Source organism: Scatophagus argus, chromosome 18 (assembly GCF_020382885.2).
Source record: "Scatophagus argus isolate fScaArg1 chromosome 18, fScaArg1.pri, whole genome shotgun sequence".
Classification (NCBI taxonomy): Eukaryota; Metazoa; Chordata; class Actinopteri; family Scatophagidae; genus Scatophagus; species Scatophagus argus.
The window spans coordinates 672441-690581 of NC_058510.1; the positions used below are offsets into that span (position 1 = coordinate 672441).

Consider the following 18141-nt stretch of genomic DNA (forward strand, 5'->3'; position numbering starts at 1 on the left):
CTTTCCTCCTCTCGTTATCGTACACCCCCACCCTTTCTGCTGGTCTTCATCAATGGATCGATGATTTCTTTCATCCTCTCTCCTCCTCCTCCTCCTCCTCCTCCTCCTCCTCCTCCTCCTCCTCCTCCACCACAGGGTCCCGGTTTGATGTTTGAAGGCCAGTTCAGGTGAATCCAGCTCTTTCGTCTTTGTTTTTCATCCCCTGCACACCACTACACTCTGGACGAACTCAACCTTGAAATGCACCAATCTGATTGGTTCACTGGAGAGACCCCAATGTTCGGAGGAAACGTCTCTCTCCTTTTCTCTCTGAGGACAACCTCCGTCCCCCCTGAGACGGCCTGTGGACTGAGCCTGCATTTCTGTACTGAGGGATTACTGCAGAGCTGAGAGTCAGCTCAGGACAGAAAGTCAACTTAACTCACCACAAACTTTAACACTTCTGTTGAAGCTGCTACAAAGAGACGCAGAGCGCTGATGAGCTCGAAGAAAACCTGAACCACACCGGTTCAGATGTCACCGCAGCAAAGGTCCAATCAATTGGGTCAATCGCAGCTGATTTTGGTTCGTTCAGTTGTGCTTCGCCGTCAGGATGTCAAAGTTATGGTCAGACTGGGACTGAAAACCGGTACCAGCTGGCAGCCGTCGGGTCCAGCTTCAGCCCAGTGTCAGCTGACCACTCAATGACTCACTTTAGACATATTCAAAAGAATGATTTCATTTCTCAGGAGAACGTCCTCCTGTCCACCCATCAGGCCTTGGATGCCATCGCGTCGCATTCTTTTAACGGCGCTCACGTTCAGGGCGCCATTCATTCAGTTGCTTTAAGAAATGTCAGCATCAAATCTTCTTCTCAGAGTTCTGATTTTGTCCAAAGATCAACCTGGAACTTCATCTGTCCTCCACTGAGGATCCTCTAAATTCAGAGCTGCTAAAAGATAAAATCTATTACTTCCTGTCTTTCTTCTCTCTTCTTCTTCTTTACGAGTGATGACCCTAAACCTCTCACCTTCACCCCGTCTGTCTTCCTTCCCTCCTCCACTCAGCCATCCAACATGTGCTGCTCCTGTTTTCACCTCCTCCTCCTCCTCCTCCTTTTGACCTGCCCTCCTTTCCTCTCATCCTTCTCATGTGCTCTAAAGCGATTTCTGCACTCCATTTTCCATTTCCTTCTTTTCCTTTGTCTCAACTCCACCTCTCCTCCTTTCCTTTCCTTCCTTTGTTTCCTCCTCCTCCTGCAGCTCCACATCAGTTCCCTCATCACCTCATAACGTACGAGAAATGACTCAGAAAGAAGGAAAGATGTCCCCTCCCGCTCTCCTTCTCTCCAGTCATCTTTTCTTGGACTTCCTCCTTTCTTCTCCAGCTCCCACCTGTCTGTCACCACCTGCTCCTCCTTTAAATCAAACTCCACCCACGGACGAGCAGAGGAAACCGTTTATAACTGGAGAAAGACAACAAAAGAGACCGAAGAGATGAAATGATGGTGGGAGGAAACAGAACGATGACAGGAAGACGACTTCTTCCGTTCACGGTCACTTTATATTCATGAAATGGCCATCAGAAGAATGTTGAGGATATGAACCTGTACCAGCTGGATGTTTGTGCAGTTCCTGTTGAAGCCTGTCAGCAGGTCAGCTTCAGACGAGTCCCGCTTGTCCAGTAGAAGACGTTCAGTTCTCAGTTCTCAGCTTTTCTGTTCGGCGTTGTTTCACTGGGATGAGAGTTTGAAAGTTATCCCCGACTTTGGGCTTCGTAGTGAAGGTCAGCTGAGGTTTTGGTGAAATATCTGAATATTCACATGACAACAGCTGAGGCGTAAGAGACGCAGTCACAGCGAGCAGGTCGGCGAGCAGGTCGGCGAGCAGGCGGGTTCATCCAAGTGTGACGAGGCTGAGAATAACGAGGAGACGAAGAGAAACCTGCAGTCTGCCGCTTCAAAAGAGTTCAAACATAAACACGCTTCCAAGTCGACGCTTTTAACCGCTGAATCTCTTCCGACGGATTATTCCCAGCGGACTCGAATGCAGCATGATCTCTTTCTCTGGTTCTCTGGCTTTGAACCTCCTGCAGCGTTTCGGCCTCTCTGAGGACCACTCTGTACATGAGTGTGGATCTACGAGGTCCATGTCGGAGCTGCTCCCCTGTAAGCTGGCCTACATAAAGTCACAGATGAACTTCACCTGAACTCCTGTTGTTATGGCCTGTTTTCATGTTCTCACACACACACACACACACACACACACACTGTCAGTCCAGCACACTGATGCAGACTGAGACTCTGAGCAAATCGAAGGTACTTGCGATCAATAAATGATCCACGTGTTTGTGTTGCTTCTCTCACTTTACGTTGAACAGGTGCAGACTTGAAGAAGATCCTGATCCTGAGAAGGTGACATGGATGTTAAAATGTCAGCGACCTTTTCTGCACAGGATCGACTGGATGAAAAGGCAGAAACAGAAAGCAGAAAAGATGAAATGTGGAAAAAAGAAAAGAGAAAGAGCACCTCTCTCAGGTGACCTTTGACGACTCTTTTCCTCTTTTTTCTTCGGTCTTTTCTGTTTCTCCTCGTCTTCCGTCCAGCCTCTCATTCCTCCTGCTGTTTCACATGTTGATCGTCTTGTCTTCGTTTTCCTCTACTCCCTCGTTGTCTCATCCTTTCTTTTGGTTTCTCTTTCTCTCTCTTGATTGGATTCATTTTGTTAATATGTTGGGAAACAGAAGCGAGAAAAGGCGTAAAATATCTTCGCTTCCTGTCTCTCTGACAGATGGCGGGTCATTGGCCGATGTCACTGCGACTGATTGATGATTGGTCCCTTCAGGGAGTGCTCGTCATTTTGGTCCGCGTGATTGGCTCCTTGACAGTTTGAGGGAAACCTCCTCCTCCGCTGGGCCGGTCTGCACTTCCGCCCAAACCACAGGAGAGACGCTCACACTGCGAAAGAACCGGACGCTGAGACGATCGCGCAGGTCTTCAGCCTCAGACTTAATCGTTTACAAAAAGTGAATGCAAAGAGAAAAATCTTTTCGACACTTTAAATCAGCAAATTCACTGCTGATCCAAAAACGTGTCAACAAACACGTTTGAGTCTTTTGTTTCTGGCTTCCTCGCAGCTCATTTTGTTTTCCTGGCTGTTGTCCAAAGCAAGAAATAAGCTTGAGAATCTGTTTGAAACTCTGATCTGAGTGATGAAGAGTAAACTCCTGATTACGCTTAATGTTACGCTTTTGTTTCTTAATCACCACCTCAGAGTTGCTTTCATCTTGTTTAAATGTCAGACGGGACGGCAGCTTTTATGTTTCCTACGAGGCGTACTGAGCAAGAATTTACTGATTTGATTGCTCTTGAAGTCTGAAGATGTCAAGCTGAAAGGAACTTTTCTGACAAAGCCAACACTAACAACTTTCAAAACCCATTTTTTGCAGGGATCTACGACCGCTTAAAGCTCTGGAGGTTTAGATTTGTATGTTTTGTGAAACTGGAAACTGAACCTGCCACAGAAGAAAGAAAAGACAGAGAAGAAACGCAGGAGAAAAGCCTTCAGAGGGCGACTGGTGGCAGCCTGGGAAGAAGGAAAAGACGAGCGACGTGACTGACGGCGAGGAGGAAGAGGAGGAAAGAAGGGATGAGCGGAAGGCAAAAGAGCAGACTTGGCAACAGTTTCTGCCAGACACCTTTCTAGGATTTCATTTGAAGGATGTGCCCCCCCGACGGGCCACACGCTGACAGACAGACAGACAGCACACACACACGTTTAACTAATGCATAAAGGAACTGGAGGCGTACGTGATCGGGTCCTGACACAGTAATTATTCCCCAGACAGAAGAGCCAGATTAATAATGATGCTATTGTGCAGGGATATTACATTTCTTCCTGTGACGACTCTGGAATAAATCTGAGCAGCTGCTGTTGCTCACATGCTCCTGAGCAGTCTGAGAAATTAATAAAAAACAGCCTGTAAAATAAACCCGACAGAACTGTTTTGCACCAAAGCTCACTTTTGAAATTAAAATCTTAAATCTTTAATCAACATTATTATATTACCAATAACTGAACTGACTGATGAGCGAGATCTCCAGCTCTGCAGGCGCAGCGTTTTAGCCTCTTGTAGCTCCTAGTTTTGGTTTTCGGGTGCATTTCCTGTCTGTGTGCCATCTCAGGGTTACCAGCAGACAGCAGCTCGTGACTCCGTGTGAACCACCATGTTCATGTCACGTTGGCCACAGCTACTTCAAAAGCTGATCGTATATCAGACGCTGAGCTTACAGCTCACTCTGCTGCCACCCAGTGGCCAGAAGAATATTACTGTGGCTCTGAAGAGCACCTTAACATCAGCGCGACTCTGTCCTCTGCCTGCTCGGAGCCGTAGGACTTGTCTCCATGTTGGAACAGACAGATTGCTGCTTCACGTTGTGGGGAACAAAGTCAATATCAGATTATGAAGGTCTGTTAACGCTTCTGCAGTTTCCTGGTAACTTCCGAGGAAGTTTCCATGAAATTCATTGAAAGCTGCTCAGTGTTTATCATTTCACACCATCATGTGGACGTGGATAAACACTAGGAGGTGCACAGACGGGTGTGTGAAGTCTGGAAACCTTAGGAAGCTTTTGTTCTGGTCCTGCCGACGTTCTGCTGGAGTTAAAACTCTTGCAGTGGAGTTTGTCATGGCAGTGACAGGTACGCTCGCCGGTCTCTGTATCGTATTTCTCTGTCCAGTCCGGATCCAAGCGGGGGGCTGAGCTGAGATTTATACGTCAGGGGTTGAGTTTGTGCTCTGCGGAGGCTGCAACAAGTTTCAGACTGAAGAGGAGGAATAAAAGCTCTGTGACGGCCTCATAAATACATGAGAGCTAAAAGGCCTCCGCAGGCCCTGCTGGACGTCCCGAAGCTCAGGAGGTCACAGTTCTGACAACCCTGGAACTGAAGTACGGTGACCCGCAGGGGCCACAAGTCAGAGCCTGTCAGGTCTCTTGTTCAGGCTTCAGAGCAGCTGGAAACATCAACCACATTCATACTCTGATGGCCCTGAGAGAAAATTACACTCAGTTCCTTCAAAAATCTTTTGGAATTCAAAGTGCTGACAGAAATCCAACTGACTGACCGACAGCCCATCAACAAGATCAACAAGAAAGTTAATCAGGTCTTCTGACCTCAAGCTGATCAGTCAGTGAACAGTTCATACGGCTTCTGCCCGTATTTATTCGTTTCTCGACTTCCTCAAAGCCATTTTATTTCAGATTTCATGGACTTTAGCTCCACGTTGTCTTTTAGGACGTTTGTGACAGGAAGTCAACAAGGAACCACAGTTGGGCTCTGCTCAGGAGGTGACACGAGGACGTGTGGTCAGGAGGTTCAGATGTAGTCCAGTACGCCACGCCTGTAAACCGGTATTGGATGATGTGTTTCATACAGAAGCCGAGGGCGTCCACGCTTACAGTCTGTCACTGGTGACGTGATGTGAGGGTCTTCACATGAGAAGCCTTCAAAGAAGCCTTTACGGTCACTGTGTGCAGAACACTATGAAACACCTACGATGATGAATACATTCATATTCAACCAGGACAAAAAGGAACACACAATCAGTCGCATACCAAACGCTTTACACCATGACTGTGACTGTGAGGGTAACATCTGATCTCATGATTCATTCGTGACATCTGCCCACACGTTGTGCTGCTGCCATAAGCTTCCTTCCTGCTGGACTCTTGATCCTTTTAGTTTCACACATTGATTACCGATGAGGTTTTCTTCATGGCGTCATATGCATAAAGGGGCTCTATGAGCTGATGAAATCTGCACATCAGTTTGTACACCGAAAATCAAAGTGCAAACAACAACTCCAGGACAAACTTCTATCAACTTCCTGTTAACTTTTTGGTAAATGAGGTTCCCCCACACAAAAAGTTCATTTATGCAGAGCAGCATGAGCAAAACTGAGTGAGAAAACTGGCCTGAAGTTGTACAGGTGAGCGCTGCCACCTGGTGGATCAGCTGTGAAACTACACACAGTCACATCTGCAGATTCTGCTGCATGTGTTAATGCTGCTGCTGGTGGGGTATTCACACTTTGTATTTTATGATGTGCTTGACAGCACTGAGCTCATCATGTGACAGAGCCAGATGACAGGCCACCATCTCCACTGGGACCACACAGAGCTCAAAGTCCAGTTCACAGCGCCCCCCCACCTCAGCTCACGACACGGTAACCATGGTTTCCAGGTAGATCACATGCCAAACCATCTACAGAAAACACAACCTCCTTTTAGATAATTACAGATTCTGTCCTTTTATTGAGCATACAGAGTGAGCAGAAAAGAAGACCAAAGATGAGTGTTGAATCAGTCGCGTCTGCATGATGCTACAAAGTGACTAAGGCACAAACTTCCTGTAGGCACACTGGAGACACATTCCAAACCGGACAGGCCACACAGGACCACAGGTGAGGCCTCACGGCGGGTTTGATTCACTCATCTGCAACTCGCTTTGTTCGGAGGCCAACGTTTCACAGGCAACACGTTTAATGTGCTTTAGATGAGTCAAACAAAAACATGAAGTCACAAAAATGTGTTTGATTTCCCCTGTTAGGCCCTCAGAGCCGAGAATAACGGCGATTCAGTCACAGATTTGTTTGGAGCTCGTTAGTCGACCTGGAACAGGATGCAGCTACAAAATAAAAGCCAACTGTGGAAGATCACTCATACATCATCATTCAGAAGGAGTCTGGTGTCTGAGAGCTTCTCGTAGGGAGACAAAGAAAACCCACGAAGAAGAAGAAGAAGAAGAAGAATTATGTTGGAGCAGTTGTGATTCACACTCGGGTCACTTTCAGGTACGCTACACACAAGCTAACTCTAAACTTAACCAGGACACAGACAAGCTAACCCCAGTTAGCAGAAACATGTCTCACACACACACACACACACACTCAGAGTTTGGCCTTCGCCTGGAAGAAACTCATGACGGCGTTGAAACACTCGTCTGACATCCAGCGCTCCACCAGACGCTCCACCTCAGCGTCGTTCACCGCGTGGAGACGCTCCTTCTCCATCGAGCGAATCAGCTGCTTAGAGAGAGCCAGAGACTGACAGACAGACAGAAAGGCAGGCAGACAGGCAGACAGACAGACAGGAAGGCAGGCAGGCAGGCAGGGTGACAGGCAGACAGACAGAAAGAGAGGCAGGCAGACAAGCAGCCAGACAGCCAGACAGACAAGCAGACAGACAGAAAGACAGGCAGGCAGGCAGACAAACAGACAGACAGGCAGACAGACAGACAGGCAGGCAGACAAGCAGGCAGACAAACAGACAGACAGGCAGGCAGGCAGACAAACAGACAAGCAGACAGACAGGTAGACAGACAGACAAACAGACAGACAGGGAGACAAACAGACAGACAGGCAGGCAGACAAACAGACAAGCAGACAGACAGGTAGACAAACAGACAGGCAGGGTGACAGACAAGTAGACAGACAGGCAGGCAGACAAGCAGACAGACAGAAAGACAGACAGACAGAAAGATAAATTACATTTGCTCCCTTTACTTGTATATAAATTAGGGCTGTCAAAGTTAACGTAAATAGCGTGTTAACACAAACGCCATTTAATGACACATTTTTCTCATGTGTAATTAACACACACAGCGATAAATATGACCCTCTGCCCGACCTGTAGTTTGGGACGTCAGGAAGTGATGCAGCTGTAACGCGTGGAGCGGAAACAAACTTTAAAGTCCTGCCCGACGGTTCTCTCGACAAGAACAAAGTTACCTGAGTTACAAAACACACGGGTGATGCAGCGAGCCCTCCTCCCATCGGCCAATGGCAGAACACGCTACGTTGGCCTGAACAGCCTACAAGCAGCAAACTTTCAACAGCGACAGCTAAAAGGAGGACGAGGGTCTGCTCGAAATAATTTGCGCTGCATTCAAAGACTGTGCGTACGAATCGCCTTCGAGGGCCACCACTGCAACCAACACAGGTGACTTGTGTGAAGGCAAGAAAGTTAAAGTGGAGGAGGCGTTGGGACAGACAAACGCTGCAGGGACAGACAAGAGGCACACAAACACAAATATCCCTGTAAGCGACATTTAGAACATTTAAAAAATTGAGATTAATTGCAATTAAAAATTTTAACTGATTGACAGCCCTAATTTAAGTTTTTTGTCACATTGTTTTGTCACGTTATACGACAAAAAAATAAGATAAAAATAATTACAGACAGGAGGAGATTAGTGTGTGTGTGTGTGTGTGTGTGTGTGCGTGCTTACGTTGCGGGGCAGCTTGGCGTAGGCCTTCAGTCGGGTCCAGACCTCTGACTGGAAGCTGCTGTCGGGGAAAACCTCAGTGACCAGACCGAGTTCACAGGCCTGAACCGCCGTCAGCTTCTTGTTGAACAGCAGCATCTCACTGGCCTGTGGGGTGTGTGTGTGTGTGTGTGTGTGTGTGTGTGTGTGTGTGTGTGTGTGTGTGTGTGTGTGTGGGTGGGTGTGTGTGTGTGTGTGTGTGTGTGTGTGTGTGTGTGTGGGGGAGAGAGCTTCACTGACAGAACAGAAAACCTCTTCATATCATAACAAGCGTGTGTGTGTGTGTGTGTGTGTGTGTGTGTGTGTGTGTGTGTGTGGGTGTGTGTGTGTGTGTGTGGGTGTGTACCTTGGCGCTGCCCATCACTTTGGGGAAGGTGTAGGAGGAGCAGCCTTCAGGGCTCTGACCCAGCTGACTGAACGGCGTGTGGAAGGTGGCCTGATGGAGGAAGAAGCTTGTTGATGTCATGAAACATCAGGGTGTGGGTGTGTGTGTGTGTGTGTGTGTGTGTGTGTGTGTGTACCCTTTCTGTAGCGTAGACCAAGTCGAACAGCCCCAACACGGTGACTGAGATTCCCACAGCCGGTCCGTTCACCACGGCGACCAGCGGCTTTGGAAAGTCAATGTAGGCCTTCACGTACTTCCTGTAGAGAGGGAGAAAAACCACAGAGGAAGAACATTAACAGCGACTGACATGTCAGCCTGTTGATTAGTTTGCATGGAGTCAATCAACCAATCAGTGATCACCTGAGCAGGTCTCCACCGCTCCTGGCCATCGCCTCCACCCCTCCCTCAGGAATCTTGGTGAAGTTGGTCAGGTCGTTTCCGCTGCAGTAAAAATCGCCAGCACCTGCAGTGAGGTGTGTGTGTGTTCACAGACAGAAGAGGTCAGACAAAAGTCTGGACAAAAGGCAGGTACGCAGACAGACAGGTGACTCAGCCAGGACCTGCATCAGCCACAGACACCTGATATTTTTTGTCACAGCGTTTGTTATATTGACTTGTTTTGACTGTGACGTAATCTTCAGTGGCTAAATGAGTCCTGCATTGTGCCTGACAGTCGAAACTCAGGGCTCAGTTTCTGTAGGTTCGCCAAATGAAATGACTGACATTTCTGTTTGTTTTTGTCAAGACCTTCCTGTCCGGTCATATTTCATCTGAACAGGAACATTCTTAATGTTTAGTGTGTGTGTGTGTGTGTGTACCAGTAAACACGGTGATGACTGAGTCGTCTTTTGCTGCCTGCTCCAGAGCTGCGATGATCTCATTGTACATCTGAGACAAGTGAAATTTATGAGTTAAAACTGATGAAAAATGCAAAATTATTCTGATCACAAGATGAATTCTGTGCACTAAAATCATGCCAGGTTGTTACTTCAGTTGTGATGGCGTTTTTCTTGGACGGGCGGTTCAGCTTGATGGTGGTGATGTCATCCTGCGTGGTGATCAACAGCGTCTTGTACGCCGTCTCGCTCCCAGCAGGCTGTGCAGCCACCTGGGCGGAGCCTCCACCCTCTGCGGCCACCAGAGAGCCAATCAGGTCGCAGTACTGCTGCCTGGCTTCGTCCTGAGTGAAACAGAGACTGGTTTGTTTGTAAACACGGCACAGAGGAGGAGAAGAAAACCGCCGTTGTTTTAATGTTACTGCGATGTGATCTTAATGTTATCTTAAACAGCGGCGTTGTGAAATCCGTTCCAGAAAGGAGAACACGAGAGCCTGCATTCAGCTCAAAATCCTGGACGTGTTGTACCTGTGGTATGGAGCCCAGAGATTTCCACGCGTCCCATTTGACCTTGTTGACAAAGTCCAGCATGCCTGGTTTGGGGGTGTTGCAGGGACCCTGGGTGGCCTGCAGGGGGAGGAGGAGAGCTGCTGTTTAGCATTACAGAGAGCGAGGGACAAACAACAGGCTTGGCGAGTCATGAGAGTCAGTTTGTTGTCTTACGCTGCATCGTAACACGGGGTCTGAGAGTCTCGAATCAAAAAACACTTTGGGTCAAAGAGAACCGGTGGAGACCATCTGGTCAGCTATTATTGATTAAGTGCATGAAATTCTTGACATTCCAGTCACGTGTCTGTCGTGGGTTCAGCTGTGCGTGACAGCAGCTGCTGGTTCAATCTGCCCTCAATAAGAAAACTGATGGATCGACTGCATCAGGACTGAAGGGGTGAAGACCGTCTCCTGGCACTGTCACACAAAGACGGATTTAAGAAGCGATGTCACACTTCGTGGGAAAAAGAGAAACACCCAGGACACAAAGGTGGACAATGGCTCTGACACCTGGAACACCTGGGAACACCTGGGACTCCCCCCACCTGTTTGAAGAGAGCGTAGATCTTCAGTTTGACCTCGTTGCCTGGGTCTTCCTTCAGTGTCGACAGCTTGCTCTTGGCCTGCTCAAACTGCTCCACCGTCGCACCTGCACATCGTTAACATCTTTGTTAGGGTCTGTTATCTCCCGTCAGACTCCAACTCGTCCGTTCAAAACAAACTTGCAGCAGATTCTCACCCATCATGGAAGAGGCTGTGGTGTGGAGCTTCAGACTGGGAATACTGGAGAACCTGACCAAAGTGGTGGCAGAGAAGAAAACAGTCAGCGAATCTGCCAACACTCAAATGAACAAGCACCTTACTGCTGATTCTCATCTCTTAAACGATGTGTGCACGAGAAAGCTTTTCTCCCCACGTGATTCCTCTACGGGTAGCGTTGAGGACGAGCCGAGACCACAAATCTACATTTCTGTTCCTAACGGTGTGGGAGCTCACTGGATCATTCTTATGTAGGATAACACGAAACTGTGTACCCAAATGCTGAAACTAAAATGACATTCGTGTGGATCCATCACATTATGTCAGATTTCCAGTCTGCTTCAAACGGGCAACATCGGTGCAGATCCTGATCGAGCGTATCGGATCGCAGGTTCATCCTGCACTAAGTCTTCAGTAAATGGAAACTCTGGCAGCTGAATCTCTGAAGGATTAATCGACTGATCGATCAGCTTCAGTAGTTGTTCATGCAAAAATCCTGCACGTTTGCTGGGGACAGTGTTTGTCTTCCTCCTACATGACAAGTGAAAGAATGTGTCCATTTTGGACTGTTGGTCAATCAAAACAAACAGAAATGTCAGCTCTAAACCTCATCGTAGCCCAAATGAAGCAATGTAAATAAAAGATGTCACTTTGGACTCCGGGCATTTTTCACTACACTTAAATTACACGTAATAAATGAAAAAGTGCAGCATCCCAAAGTCCAAGCTGATGCCTTCAAATGTCTCATTTTGTTGGACACAGTCTAAAACCCAAAGAGACTCTGTTTCTTCAGAAAAGGACAAGAAGAAGTGGGAGAAGCACATTTCAAGGGCTTTTTGGTTCGAAAATAAACCAGTTCTCATATTCCAGAGCTGTAAACAGAAAGCCAGGACTCCTCTCTGTTCAGCAATTCAAATAATGAACGAATTGAATTAAACAAATCAGGAAGTGAGTCTGGAGATCAGGTCATGTCAGCCCCTCCACGCCTGGTCCTGCTCGGGGAATCTGGAGCAAAGGTCACAGCTAGCACAACCGCTTTTGTTTTGATAGCCTCCTGTCACAAATAATAAGCGAAATAATGTTTCACCGTTTAGCCCGTGTGAGGGCCTTAGGCCACAGCTCAAATGCTGCCTCAGTTTGTAAACTTTACTATTTGCACTGAGGCGAGGTTGGCTGATGCTAACTTGTTAGCTTATCTTCTCACGACCATTCATTCAGCCGCAGGGCAGCTGACAGGTGCTTGCAAAGCTGCTAATAAGCAAACAACAGAGTGTCGGTAAACATTAGAGATCATTGAACTGACATACAGCAGCACTGGCTGCCTTTCTAGAACAGCTAACTGGCTAACTAGTAGCTAACTATAGTTATCCTCTAACCTCGTTTGACCCCTTAGCAACGTTAGCGTCAGTGAAACGAGCGTCCAGACCACCAAAAACAGCTCCAAACACCATTAACCTTACACTAGCTGCCATTAACAGACTCCGGTTCTCACCTTCGTAATCTGACAAAATACCAGGGAGCGAAGAACTTCAGCGCGACGCTGGCCATTTAAACCCAGAGACGGAGGTCCAAAGTGCAGCAGGACGGAGAGAGGCAGGGAAGAGTTAACTAGCTCAGCCACAGCAGAAGCTAACCAGCAGCGGCGGATAGTTGCTGTTGACACCGCTGCTCCCGCCCACGCTGTCGTCTTCTGCTCTTCTATTGGCTAAAGGGACAGGTCTGCTAATCCCATTTGTCGAATCAACGAAGACGTCGAGAATTGTGTCAGCGGGTCGTCCTCACCAATTGGATCGCACGCAAACGACGAGGACCCGCCTTTGTGCGTGCATGAGTGAGCAATCGGCGTTGATCGCTCATTAATAATGCGCAGAGTCCCGGGACTCCTGGCCGCCTCGGGTAGAAATGGTGCAGGAGCTCTGACGCCCTGTCCCCCGTCTGGATGCTCCTAATGAGACCATGCCGCAGCCAAAATCCCGGAAAATCGCCGTGCTGGGCTACAGATCGGTGGGTAAGTACTTGTCATGTTGTCACCGGCCGTAAATAAATAAATAAGTAAATAAGTGTGGCGCATGTCAGCGTGAAGCCACGCCTCTACGATTAGCTGATCTAAAGCTTGTTCTCCAGGAATGTTCTGAGTGTCCATCTTCTCATTAGGACATGTAGGACAGTGCTATAAAATCACCTCCCTGATGCATGAATAAACGATACCTGAAGAGGTGAACCAAGACGCTCGTGTCAAACTTAAAAGCAGTACGTCCATCTCTGCAACCATAATCAGGTCAAGACTGGGATTGGTTAGCCGACAGCCAATCAGACTGTAGAACAGGTGTGGTCCTGATGCTGCTGCAGCTGAGAGCATCGAGGCTGACAGTCCAGGAAGGCCCTTCACGTGGTATCACATTATCTGTACCAAACACCGCGAAGGTTTCATGCATTTACAGCATGAGAAAATATGAAGGGAGGAAGTCATGAACAGTGTGACCAGAGGGAACACAGAACAGTCTACAGAGGACAGCAACACACACGTGTCCCTTAACCGATCGTCCAAACACAGACTGACAGCAACCAGGACAACGTCGGAGTGATAACATGCTGACATTAACACATTCTACGTTAACTAATCACATGCTGTGTGTGTTTTCAGGGAAGTCATCTCTAACCATCCAGTTTGTGGAGGGACAGTTTGTCGACTCCTATGATCCCACTATAGAGAACAGTAAGTCTACGGTGTCCTGCTGCTACTGCAGACAGTGAACTACCCACAGACTCTGGACTGTCCTGCTGCTACTGCAGACAGTGAACTACCCACAGACTCTGGACTGTCCTGCTGCTACTGCAGACAGTGAACTACCCACAGACTCTGGACTGTCCTGCTGCTACTGCAGACAGTGAACTACCCACAGACTCTGGACTGTCCTGCTGCTACTGCAGACAGTGAACTACCCACAGACTCTGGACTGTCCTGCTGCTACTGCAGACAGTGAAGTACCCACAGACTCTGGACTGTCCTGCTGCTACTGCAGACAGTGAACTACCCACAGACTCTGGACTGTCCTGCTGCTACTGCAGACAGTGAACTACCCACAGACTCTGGACTGTCCTGCTGCTACTGCAGACAGTGAACTACCCACAGACTCTGGACTGTCCTGCTGCTACTGCAGACAGTGAACTACCCACAGACTCTGGACTGTCCTGCTGCTACTGCAGACAGTGAAGTACCCACAGACTCTGGACTGTCCTGCTGCTACTGCAGACAGTGAACTACCCACAGACTCTGGACTGTCCTGCTGCTACTGCAGACAGTGAACTACCCACAGACTCTGGACTGTCCTGCTGCTACTGCAGACAGTGAACTACCCACAGACTCTGGACTGTCCTGCTGCTACTGCAGACAGTGAAGTACCCACAGACTCTGGACTGTCCTGCTGCTACTGCAGACAGTGAAGTACCCACAGACTCTGGACTGTCCTGCTGCTACTGCAGACAGTGAAGTACCCACAGACTCTGGACTGTCCTGCTGCTACTGCAGACAGTGAACTACCCACAGACTCTGGACTGTCCTGCTGCTACTGCAGACAGTGAACTACCCAGAGACTCTGGACTGTCCTGCTGCTACTGCAGACAGTGAACTACCCACAGACTCTGGACTGTCCTGCTGCTACTGCAGACAGTGAACTACCCACAGACTCTGGACTGTCCTGCTGCTACTGCAGACAGTGAAGTACCCACAGACTCTGGACTGTCCTGCTGTCAGAACAGACCGTGAATCTTTGTCGTTATGTCAGTGCGGTTTTGACTGTGCTTTTCTTCTGTGTGTCCCTCAGCATTTACGAAGACGATGACAGTGAACGGGCAGGAATACAACCTGCAGCTGGTCGACACGGCCGGTCAGGTGAGCTTATCGTCAGGTAACTTTTGTTATTAGTTATGTTCATGCATCAGGATCACAGCTGCACCTTTAAAATCTTGTTTGAGTTTCATTTTTTTTCATTTATGATCCTGAGTCTCATTATTATAATACCTCACACTGTGCAACTACCTGTCTACCTGTCTACCTGTCTGTCTCAACGTGTGTGTGTTGTAGGATGAGTACTCCATCTTTCCTCAGAGTTACACCATCGACGTTGACGGTTACATCCTCATCTACTCTGTAACATCCTACAAAAGGTCGGCAGACTCTTTTCGCTCTCTTTTTTCTCTCTCTTTATTCTGATGCTACCAGAAAACCGGTGAGGCTGGTGGAGCTCTGGGACGCCGTGCGGGTTTTTATGGGTCGTGCTTCTTCTTCTTCTTCTCCTTCTTCTTCTTCTTCTCTCTCCCTGTTTGTCTGATTACTGAATTAATTGACTTCAGTGGTCCACAGGAAGCAGCTGACAGCATTAACGAGCTCTGTGAAGGTGCGGCTTGTTCATGGTGTCGCCATGGTGATTAGCTGCTCTTTGACCATGTATGGTAACAGTCACTCAGTGTGTTGTTGTTGTTGTTGTGTTTCTGTGTAGTTTTGAAGTGGTCAGAGTCATCCACGAGAAGCTGCTGGACATGGTGGGAAACGTGCAGTATGTACACACACCTTCACAGATTTTATGATGAACTCAGCTACAACATGATAACAATTCACTGATGGAACAAAAGTTGCCATAATGCTGACAGAAGTTGCTGAATTAGCTGTTAGCTGCTCCTGTTAGCTGCCCCGTTAGCTGCTCCTGTTAGCTGCCCCGTTAGCTGCGTCTGTTAGCGATACTCTTTCTTCTCTGATTTGCGAGTGGCTTTGCATATGTTTCATGTCTGACGTGACAGAGTTATGTGGTTTAAAGTCTGTTAATGTCCAGGAGTTGTGTGATGAGCACTTAGACTAAACGTTCTCCTTCAGCTCCTGTCCCCTCGAGGCGCTCTAACACGTTCATCCAGTCAACATCGGTTTCCGATTTAGTCTAAAACAATACAATATTGACATGTAGTATAAGGATATTGACTTTCTACTTGTTTATTTGCTTTCCAACAGCAGTCTAATGTACCCTGAGGTAAAAGCTGTTAGACTGTGTAACGCTAACAGGCACATGATCTGTCCTCTCCTGTCAGGCTGAACTCTGGGATTAACGTGCACACTTAAACACATCTCCTTTCTCTCCAGAGTACCAATCATTTTAGTTGGGAACAAGAAAGACTTACACATGGAGAGGTGAGTGTACACACACACACACACAGACACACACACACACACACACACTCCAGTTACTGTGTGTGTGTGTGTGTGTGTGTGTGTGCGTGTTGTAAGTCTGCAGGCTTCACTGAGATCCGATCAGCAGCGAGAAAAAAGCTGTCTCAGCAGAAAGGTGTTTTAAAAATGATGGAGAGTGAAAGAGAAGAAGAAAAAGATTATCTTGTTTCCTCCACACCCTCTGACAGATGTTTACAACAAAGAGCCACACAGATCAGACAGAGAGACAGACAGGCAGACAGACAGACAGACTGTGGAGGTGTAAAGTGGCAGGAGGAGAGATTGCAGATGGATAGAAGATGACGTGAGCTGCGATGAGAGCAGGACTTTCCCCGTCAGCACGCTGAGGCCCTGCTGTTTGTGGTCCTTGTTGTCTAGGGTGATCGGTTTCGAGGAAGGGAAAGCTCTGGCGGAGTCGTGGAACGCTGCCTTCCTCGAGTCTTCGGCCAAAGAAAACCAGGTGAGGACGTAAACAGAAAGCTGGAGAACAGGAGGAAATCTGCACTGCGTGATTAAAGTTTGTCAGGTTACTGAACAATTGTAAACTGTTATGATCTGGACCCTCTTCCCTTTGTGACCTCTAGGTGTACAGTACTCTCTGCTCCTATTGGTCCGTGTCAGTGAACACACTGTAGACGTCATGAAACTTGATCCTTTATCTGTCACATGAATTCAGTATCAGTCAGTTAACCCTCCAGACTCTGGATGCCGATTGTCTTTCCTCTGGTGTGTTCAGACAGCGGTGGAGGTGTTCAGGAGGATGATCCTGGAGGTGGAGAAGATGGAGGCAGGCCAGCCACAGGGTGGGACACCCTGCTCTATGATGTAGCTTGCAAAAACTTTGTCCTGCAAGCCCAACAAGCCCTTCCTGATGTGTTCTGTTTCAACCAAACTCAGCACATGACTCTGGAGTCTTCTGTCCTCAAGCTCAAAGAAGCACTGTCAAAGCCTCATGGGAGATGTAGTAGTTCCATGCCACCATGTTTCAGCTTCTGAGAGAGGAAATTTCTCCTGTGAGCTCAGTGCTGATGTTTTCAAGCTGAACTGTAAAATGAAATGATTTTTCCTAAACATCAGCGCAGAGCTGGGAGGAAATTTACCACACCTTGTAGCACGTTTAACCTTTTCAGGACTTATTTCTCCATGAACATGCACTAGATGGCAGCAGAGAGCAGTTCTGAAAATTCATGTTATTGGAGTAGAAACATTTTTTTGTTGTTTTTGTTGTTCAAACTATTGTTGAGTTGAATGTAACTTAAGACCCTAAAAGTGTTGAATCTTGTTTTACCAACTCGGTTTTGTAGCTGATTTGCCAAAGATACTGAACTGGCAGATTTTCAGATGGGTTTGGTATGATGTTTGCTTTGTATGAAGGACAGCCTTCCGTAAAACACCATGTGGCTCATCAGTTGAACCAGAGAGCAGAAAATATTGTTCCAACAGAAAATACTGCATGAGCAAAAAATCTGTCTGTTATAACAGATTGAAGAATGTGACGAAACAGTGGGGAAAGATTGTCAGTTTTTGTTATTATTAACTGAACTGATTCTTAGGATGGGTTTAAGGTGGGATTGGATTTTGAGATCATACCATCTGTTAAAATGTATTTGAAAAGGATTTAATTCCAGTTTTTGACTTACTTATCATGGTGGTCGTTACTTCAGCCTGAAGATGATGACGGTGTCTGCTGCTGAACTCAATCCCTCACTCTTCTGTCTTAAAAATAAAAAACCTTTTTATATATTAAAAAGATCAGAACTCTTTCTGTTTTTATGCTTGTTCCCATTAAAGCTGTGTTCTGCTGTTTGGCTAGAAGTTTGCTCTGCGTGATTCTTGTTGTAGTTTTGGTTTGGCCAGCAGGTGGTGCTGTGTGTGAATGAGGAGTGGGTGGTGCCTTAAAATATTCCTCTCTGCTGTTTCTTACTATCTGAAATATCTTTACGTTTCCTGTGGTTCCTCAGCCTTCACTCAGTCGTCATGTTCTTCATGTTCTTCATGTTCACATTTTGTCTTTTGACAAGTTTTGTTGCATTTAATCTTTCAGCAAAGATTTTTGAAAAATTTGCCACTGAAATCAGTGAAGTGAAATG

The 18141-nt window shown here is 47.4% G+C and overlaps 2 protein-coding genes across 10 annotated transcripts; one reads left to right on the forward strand and one right to left on the reverse strand.

The window, feature by feature from the left end:
* Positions 1-6263: 6263 nt before the first annotated feature.
* eci2 (enoyl-CoA delta isomerase 2) lies at positions 6264-12526 on the reverse strand. Of its 3 annotated transcripts, none has more exons than XM_046372074.1 (11): positions 12326-12499; positions 10814-10866; positions 10620-10723; positions 10054-10152; positions 9678-9869; positions 9508-9577; positions 9050-9152; positions 8826-8946; positions 8651-8740; positions 8269-8412; positions 6264-7084 (listed from the first exon to the last, which is right to left on the reverse strand). In XM_046372074.1, exons 1-11 carry the CDS (start codon positions 12379-12381, stop codon positions 6929-6931), a joined length of 1188 nt encoding a protein of 395 aa, XP_046228030.1. In that variant the 5' UTR covers positions 12382-12499; the 3' UTR covers positions 6264-6928. The 3 variants fall into 3 exon arrangements, with proteins under 3 accessions (XP_046228030.1, XP_046228033.1, XP_046228032.1); XM_046372076.1 differs by lacking the exon at positions 6264-7084 and adding an exon at positions 7499-8075 and having other exon boundaries at positions 12326-12503; XM_046372077.1 differs by lacking the exons at positions 10620-10723; positions 10814-10866 and having other exon boundaries at positions 12326-12526.
* Positions 12527-12634: 108 nt separating this feature from the next.
* On the forward strand, positions 12635-17762 carry rheb (Ras homolog, mTORC1 binding). 7 transcript variants are annotated; one of them, XM_046372078.1, is made up of 8 exons: positions 12635-12841; positions 13478-13549; positions 14658-14725; positions 14918-15000; positions 15333-15375; positions 15965-16012; positions 16430-16511; positions 16788-17762. In XM_046372078.1, the coding sequence occupies exons 1-8, from the start codon at positions 12790-12792 to the stop codon at positions 17045-17047; spliced, it is 708 nt and encodes a 235-aa protein (XP_046228034.1). In that variant the 5' UTR covers positions 12635-12789; the 3' UTR covers positions 17048-17762. The 7 variants fall into 7 exon arrangements, with proteins under 7 accessions (XP_046228034.1, XP_046228035.1, XP_046228037.1 ...); XM_046372079.1 differs by having other exon boundaries at positions 15333-15389; positions 16788-16949; XM_046372081.1 differs by lacking the exon at positions 16788-17762 and adding an exon at positions 16636-16776 and having other exon boundaries at positions 15333-15389.
* The last annotated feature ends 379 nt before the right edge of the window (positions 17763-18141 follow it).